Source organism: Amphiura filiformis, chromosome 13 (genome assembly GCF_039555335.1).
Source record: "Amphiura filiformis chromosome 13, Afil_fr2py, whole genome shotgun sequence".
Taxonomy (NCBI): Eukaryota; Metazoa; Echinodermata; class Ophiuroidea; order Amphilepidida; family Amphiuridae; genus Amphiura; species Amphiura filiformis.
Window position 1 is genome coordinate 16,689,436 of NC_092640.1, and position 8,245 is coordinate 16,697,680.

The window sequence follows — 8,245 nt, forward strand, 5'->3', positions numbered from 1 at the left end:
TGTCCATTGAAATGTGTCATCGGACCGTTTAAAGAAAGAGGCTGCGATTTCACATTTTGGACACCAACAGCGTATAAAACGCACGGACGTTGAAAGTGACAGTTTTGAACCGCATCACGCTGTTCATGCAACGTATACAAAGTATAATTTTGAAAAATGTTTTTTTTAATCATTTTTATGGCAACAATAAAATTCGGGAATTAATTTTAGCGGCATGTTTGACTCAAAATCAAAAGCATGCCAAAGTAAAATAGACACAAGATCCGGAGACTATTAAATTTCTTGTTTGCCGCCCTCCTGCAGCCTCATGTGGCCAACACAAGCTTTGGTCTTGACCCCAGTCGGTTTGTGCTTTTTCGTGACGAAGGAATATAATACAGCATGGAACCGATACTAGCGATATGTACACACGTATGAACGCCCATTTGGACTCATATACCGCTGTTCACGTATGGAACATATATAACAATCTCTTTAGTATGTGCCCCATAGCACCAAATTGTAAAAGATTGGACTTTTCATTTCGCAGTAAATAAAGCAGCGTTATGGCTCAAGAGTTTACATTTTTTTGTGGGGGGCTTTGGGGCGCCAGCCCCGGGGTCATAGCAGGGGCGGCAAAATCGAAGGGCGGCAAAAAGAGGGCGGCGGAAGAGAAGAAGGGGCGGCAAAAAGAATTAGTAAAGAAAAAAAGGGCGAAAATTGTGAAAAAATTGGACTATACATCAAAATGTGTTGCTTTTGGGGCGGTAGCGCCTATAAATCCTTTTTTTTTTTTTTTTTTTTTTTGCTCTTCACCACCGCCCAAAATTTGACCTTTTTGCTTATAACTCAAGAACGGTATGTCGCAGGTAGGTCAAACTATACTTTTTCTGAATCCTTGCAATGAGAGGAATAATTTGATGTGCTTGTTAACCAGATTTGAGCAACTTTGAAATTTGACCCCTGTGTTGACCTTTAACCTTGAATATGGCCGGAGTGCCGGGAAATATTTTTTGTTAACATCTTGAATGTGTTATAGGACCATAAAAGGAAGATAAAAAAGTTGGTTTGGTTCAATTCAATTCTCATTCAAATTGTCTGAAATGGGTCTACTGCATGGGCTAAATGTTAATTGGGATCAAGGTGGCCAGGATGAACGGGCTCAGATTCATAATCAGACTCATTATGTATAATTATGTATTATGTATTATGTATAGTGATGTTGGTAGCCTTAGAGTGTTGTTTGGTTAAATTCCTACAAGTGTCCCTTGTGTGACCGTTGACCCCAAGCTGTTTGTTTGGAACTTATATTAAACTTGGGTCAGTGGTTCTGCTCACCAAGTTTAGTGATCATAACATGTAATTATTATGACAAACCTTATAACTTGCCCACCTACTTCACAACATGCAACAACCTATAACTTTACAACTTGCCTGACAACTTTACAACTTAGCGATTGAATCCGCATTGTACCGGCACTTGAGATAGTCGGAAGGGCCCATCGCGGGCAAGCAAGCTTGACCACGCTTAGTAATTTCGACCGCGTGTATACCGATTTGCAACTTTTGAAAATGCGCCAACTTTCATATACTGGTCAACCTTTGTAAATTTAGAGTGTTTGGTAGTAAATATTGTATCAAATTAGAGCTAACAAGATTTTGCACAAGACCTTATCAATGAAATGGTCCGGTTTTGGTGTAGGACGGGTTACATAAGTGCGGAGTTTCTTTATTTGAGGTGTTTATTTTGATTGCAGCTAAGTTGTCTAAATCCTCTGGTAATTTGTCAAATACACCCTTAAACAGCAAAGTCATAATAGCTGTTCTATGAACATTTTCACAAATTATGACACCACTGCGCCCACTTTATTTAACTCTTAATCGATTGATTGAACAACCTACAATGGGGTCGGCTAATGAAAGTGTATGTTAATATTCTTGACTGTTGTAAAAATCTACCTATAATACTGCAGATTTGTGAATCAATCGATCTCAAATTGAAACATTGACCAGCGTAATTTTTGTAATAAGTGACCAAGAAGAAGAAGAATTCTCCGATTTTGATGAAAATGGTCGCAAAATGATTGAGTTTGTTAGAACAATTTTAACCCTAAAAATGAAACCACTGCGCATGCATACCGTTCGGGCATGACGCAATCAGGCTAAGTCATATATACCCAGGGAATCGCTGACCGGGCCAGCCAAACCCTCGTAGCTACCATTCTTGTGCATGGCACCCGATGAGCTTAAGGTTCGAATCCCGGGGTGCCAAGTCAAAATTTTTTTCGTCTTCTCTTCTTTTTAGCGTTAGGGTTAATAGGCCTATAGGCATGCTTTAACCCCAACTCGTAAAAATCTTACAAAGGAAACCACTGCGCTTGCATGCATTGTACATGTCGGGCATGACGCAATCAGCCTAAGTCATATATAGCCAGGGAATCGCTGGCCGGGCCAGCCAAACCCCCGTAGGTACAAGTCGGTGGTCTTGTGCGTGGCACCCGAGGAGTATAAGGGCCGAATCCCGGGGTGCCAAGTCAGAAATTTGTTCGTCTTCTCTCCTTCTTCGTTTCTCTTTTCCGTTCCGATAGCCAAAAACCACGTTTAGCGTTAGGTTAATAAGGAACACTCTGCAATACTAAAGATGTTTAGTTTCCTAGGTAACACAGTGAACCATTCGGCCAGTAGTCCAGTACCCATTCAGTCATATCGGTAACAAAATATCCTAGATGTTGCAAACTATTCATTTTTGGATTGCTATTATAGGACAACAACAACAACCATTTTCATCAAAATCGGAGGAAAGATTTGCTTATAACAGCGGAGCAAGTCGTGCAATTATGTCCTAGCTGTTGCAAACTATTCATTTTTGGATTGTTATTATAGGACAACAACAACAACCATTTTCATCAAAATCGGAGGAAAGATTTTTCTTATAACAGCGGAGCAAGTCGTGCAATTATGTTGGTGTATCACCTTGGTCAATTATTACTCTGCAATACTTTTTACGACAGTCGTAAGATTGCGTTTTGCGAATGTATTATCTCATTTTTAGTGAAAGACGTTTCAACTCGCCTCCATGGAAGCTCACGCTTAGCTAAGTTAAGACTGAGGTTACAAAAAGAGTATGTGTATCTGCATGCCAGCTCACAATCCGCTGCGATTCAGATCGATGAAAGGAGACGGCTGTTACTTAGTCACCAAGCGGGATATACATTCATGCAGACTGATAAGCATATCTATACACCAAACCAAGAAGGTAAGTGTTCTTTTGGATGTTGGTGGTGGGGAGGGGAGGGGAGGTGGAAGCGAAGGGAGGGGTGATTGCCACCAAACCAAGAAGGTGAATGTTCTTTTGGGCGATGGTGGTGGGGAGGGGAGATGGTAGTGAACGGAGGGCTGTTGCCACCCAACCAAGAAGATGGGCGTTCTTTTGGGGGTTGGTGGTGGGAATGGGAGATGGTAATGAAGGGAGAGGGTACATAAGTTTGATGAAGGGATACAGAACGTACTCAGTTATAAGGCAGAATATACCTTCATACAGACAGATCATCATCATCCTAAAGTCATCGTCGACCCACTGCATGCGGGGTGAAGGACTCTCGAAGGTGACGCCACTCTGATGTATCCCACGTCTTTCTCATCCAAAAGAAATTTTGTAATTTCCTCCCTCCATCTAACTTTCTGTATTCCTGGGTGTCTAGTACTCTTTCTAGGTATCCATTCTGTAACCGGTTTGATCCATCGTCCATCTGATGTTCTAGCTAGGTGACCAGCCCAAGACCACTTTTTTGTTTCAGTCTGGATGACATGGTGACCTTTGTCAAGCTTCTGATCCACTCAATTGTTTTCCTGTCTCTTTTTGTGATCCCGAGCATGCTCATTTTCATACTGTGTTGAGCTACTCTGGTGGAAAGACACACAGGTTGTTGACTTTATTTTTAAGACATAATAACTCTGCATCACTTCATTCAATTTTCCCCATTCTGCTCTTACTCTTCTTCTAACTTCGTCAAAGTGAGATAAGATAGATAAGCCTATCTATACACCAAACCAAGAAAGCGAGGATTTGTTTCGAAATGGTGTGTCACGTCACGTCTTTTTAATAGAGTGGTTGCGATTCCCATACGCCGTGATCGTACGCTTGCCTAATTTTACAAATCACTCTCAGTATTGAAGAGTCTGCACGTACGAAATGAACGCAAGGACAACGCAGAAAATGGATGCATTTGATCCATTGTTTAATATATTAAAGACAGTCAAGGATATCAAACATACGAAGGAAAGTCTAACTATTAATATGATCAATTTTGTTTTGTAAGAAATCATTATAATAAAGCAACAGTGAGGTGTGAAAAGTTGAATTCATTCTTACGTGTGGTTCATACATGCAAATTGTTCATTGATATGTGTGTGAGATCGGTTGTATAAAAAGAGGTTGCGATTTTCATCGTTAACCCTAACCCTCCCTAATTTAACAAAATCCAACTTCGCCACTGCATCCCAGATGAATGGATGACGCAAACACCTAGACACGCTTTCGTTAGCTGGTCAAGCGAAAGGCAAGTTGCCACCAGTCGCCGATCGACTGGTTGGCACGCGGGGTTCTGGGGTTCGAATCCCGAGGGGAGCAAACAAGTTCTTTGTTCATCTTCTCTCTTTATTTCTTCTTTCTTTTCTTTCCCATAGCCAAAAAGCACAGTGGAAACTAGGATTAATAAAAACTTCCACGTGTCAAGACATTGAAATTAACAGTTTTTGTACTGCGTCACATGGTTTATGCAACACGAATAATTTTCCCCACAAAAAAAGTATCTTTTTGAGTCATGATAATGCATGTAGCGGTCTTTAATCTACCGAAATAATTTTGTTTCTGGGCAACCATACTATTGGGGACGCATTGAAATACAATTAATTTAAGCGGCACGTTAGACCGGGTTATAATCAAAAGCATGCTGAATTAAAAAAAGAAAAAAAAAGAAAAGGAGACCAGCTTCTCACAGGGCTGGGTGGAATGAGCTGGGAAAGAAGGGCTAGCCTATTCGTAAATTTACCCGGTAGGCATAATAAAGACTTTGTCCTCCGCGACGGAACCATATTTTATGAGAACTTGTTTTCTCAATAATGCATGCTGTTTTGTATTGTCATCAATAATTAAAATGATCATTTACCTGTGTTTTACATTTGAAATTAATTTGCCCGGCTGCATAAAAATACCTTGAAAAACGTATCGAATAAATTGAATTTGAAAAATATATTGGATAACAGAAATTTTGCATTTTCATTCATTTTGTTCTTGTTTTATTTTCAGTGTTTATCCGACTGGTTTCTGTGGATCAACAGATGAGACCATCCCAGGAAAAGGTTGGCTATTTTAAAGTTTACAATTTTTGTCAAATTTTACTTTTATTATTCTTTCTCAAAAAGTATACGTTTTGCGGTAATATTTAAATTGCCAGGAAAGTTTTCTGTCCATTTTAAGATGAAATAATGAAAGTAGTAGGGTCTTCTGTTTAGATCAAACATAAACATCGCTATCCAAATCTTTTGAATCAATTAACTATGAAATTACGTATAACTCACAATCCAATCTCTACGTCTTGTTATTATTTATCGGCCACAAGAAAAGCAAAGGCTGTTAATTTAATGACTTCATCAATGTATTTGTCTTGTTATTATTTATTGGCCACTGAAGAAAAGCGCAGGTTATTCATTTATTGAATAAATGCGGCCTTGATGTTATCACTCTTTCTCATAAACTGCGGTTTATGATCATTTTAAGATCAATTGTAAATTGACTACATGCGGCAGTTTTTTTGGGACCTAGTGATCTGAAAAGATGTTGAATCTAAACTTGCTTACACAAACCTTAAAGAAAGCATTTCTGATCAATTTGTGCTTGCTTGTATATTGAACATGAAGCGCCCTGCTAGCATTGAAAAAGATTATTACCATCCGTCACTTGAAGGCTATCAAATATGATATCTGTACTTTAATTAGCATTAATTAGCACAGGGTTACATCTTATACTTCCATTATTGTTTTTGACAATGATGGTACACGTCTGTATTCATTACACAGGTTCGAATTGACATACTCACTCCTCAAGATATCATCGTAAAAAGGTTTGATGAACTTGAGCCGGATTCAGGGTTTGTTTCTGTCAAGTATCAGTTTCCTGGGTTACCTGCTTTTGGTAATTGGACTGTAGCAGCATATTATGGGCATGAGGTATGTGCATTAGACAATAGGCTTCGACAATATTTACATATACGTATTTATAAAAATTAATACGCACGTGACCACCTCCGCGCTGCAAAAACAGCTTGTAGATAGTGAATCTCAAAGTGACCTTCTACATGGCGGATGGTCTTCCTGTACATTGAATACAAAGGCGGTATTAAGCAACACGAGACTTTTGTGCTGCAAAGTTTTGTTTTGAATTTTGTTCAACTTTGTGATTATATTGTAGACATTTCCGTCGATAAATATTTTTTCCGTCGGCAAATACTTTCAAAATGTTGTTTTTGATAACATATTGCAAATTTGGAATCCCCATGTGTAGTAATTTTGCATTCTCAATCATTACATTGGAGTTCCTATCCTTTTCAATGGCATGAGGATTTGGTCCCGCTTGCTGGTCGTGGTATGTCGTGCCCATGGGTCACGTGCGTATTTATAAATATAGTCGAAGGTAGCTGTAAGATGCTGAGGAGATAGAGCTATATTAAGGAATTATTTTTAACAGTAAGTAAAGTTGTCGTATTTCCCCAAATCTTTGCCCGCGTGAGTGGCTGGGGCACATCTAATCATCCAGCATACTATGTAATAATATAAGTCTAACTAACGTGTCTTGTATTCAACGGTAGAGGATGTTTTGGGCACAGATGTGAGCAAATTCATTACAGGCAGCAAGGTTTCATCGGATTGTATCATAAGATTGAAAAGAGTTGTCATCATAATATAATAAAACCTATATTTTTCTCTCGGGGCAGTGGAAGCATAAAACAACCGTCCAGTTCTTTGTGAAAGAGTACGGTAAGTTCACTTTTTTTTCAACACTAGAAAAAGTAAGTCGCAATTCGTTTTATTTAATTGTGACTTCAAAAGTCGCTATGGAATGTTGCTTTAAGGGTGGTATGAACCCTGAAATTATGGAAACTTTCGTGCCTCATAACTGCTAAATTCTTGGTCTAAAGTACATAAAAGTATCCCCAAAACGTGTTTTTTGTTGTTGTTGTTTTTTGCCCAATTTTTTCGATCAACGTAACGTAAAATAATAAATAAATAAAATAACAAAAAGGAAGAACAAAAGACATAGAAAGAAATACAATAGCAAAAAAGTAGCACTTGCCAAACTTCAATGAAATAGCTTAATAGGGAGTTTCATAATTACATGTAGGTCCGTATCTGGTGAAAAATCAACCCCCCTCCTGTAAAGGATCAAATAATAAGACCTCCTATACACGGCTGTTGACAATTTGCACGGATCCCAAAACGGGGAAAAAGGGGCGAAGTATGTAAAAAGTAAAGTAAAGAATATCCCAAGCTTTAAAACAAAAGAAATGGACATTTATGTAGCCCGTAAAAAAGAACAAACAAATTATATAACTGGAGCCTACGTTCAATATAGGCCCCTTTTAATTTTTCAGACTTACTTTTGTAATAGGCCTCAAGTCTCTTTTCGGCTTTGCTTTGACGGGGCCCGGGTCCATAAGATAGGCCTATCTTTTATATTTCCAATATATTAATTCCCCCCTCATTCGATGATAGGGGAAGGGGTCCATCATCATGGATTTTTTTTTCACATGATTGGTATGTTTTCTTACGTGTAAGAAGATAATATATTTTTGAGCTGAAAAAGCCATTAAAGATATTCTATAACCTAATATAATAAGTCTTGTACTTCTCTTTCAGTACTTCCAACATACTCTGTGAAGATTGAGGTTGCACCTACTTCATATATCATATCATCATATAGGCGGATTACAACACTGGTAAAAGGAGTGTAAGTATATAGTCTCATCATTTATCAATTTTTTTAGAAGGGGAGAGCCGAAGTGCTTGAAATTATAATACTAAAATATACAGTGCACAACTTATAAGTTCCCCCTAATGCTTTTTGAAATAAATCGAAAATTATTTAACGAAATGTAAAATTGTAAAATGTTATGAGTAACCTTATTTGTTTTACAAATCTGGGCCAATTTGTAGTGTCACACATCATTGCGTTTGGCCACAATGGTTCATTATGTAAAAAAAGAGGGAG

At 38.3% G+C, this 8,245-nt stretch overlaps 1 protein-coding gene across 1 annotated transcript; it reads left to right on the forward strand.

The window, feature by feature from the left end:
- Positions 1-2,937: 2,937 nt before the first annotated feature.
- On the forward strand, positions 2,938-6,869 carry LOC140168686 (complement C3-like). The gene is made up of 4 exons (XM_072192097.1): positions 2,938-3,235; positions 5,288-5,340; positions 6,058-6,207; positions 6,846-6,869. The coding sequence occupies exons 1-4, from the start codon at positions 2,938-2,940 to the stop codon at positions 6,867-6,869; spliced, it is 525 nt and encodes a 174-aa protein (XP_072048198.1).
- The last annotated feature ends 1,376 nt before the right edge of the window (positions 6,870-8,245 follow it).

What these genes read in the sequence shown, in the direction of transcription:
- LOC140168686 (XM_072192097.1), top strand. Translation starts at nt 2,938, where the DNA reads ATGTTGGTGTATCACCTTGGTCAATTATTACTCTGCAATACTTTTTAC. An exon ending in TGAGACCATCCCAGGAAAAG is followed by an intron (nt 5,341 to 6,057) that starts GTTGGCTATTTT and finishes TTCATTACACAG; the next exon opens with GTTCGAATTGACATACTCAC. An exon ending in CAGCATATTATGGGCATGAG is followed by an intron (nt 6,208 to 6,845) that starts GTATGTGCATTA and finishes ATTCAACGGTAG; the next exon opens with AGGATGTTTTGGGCACAGAT.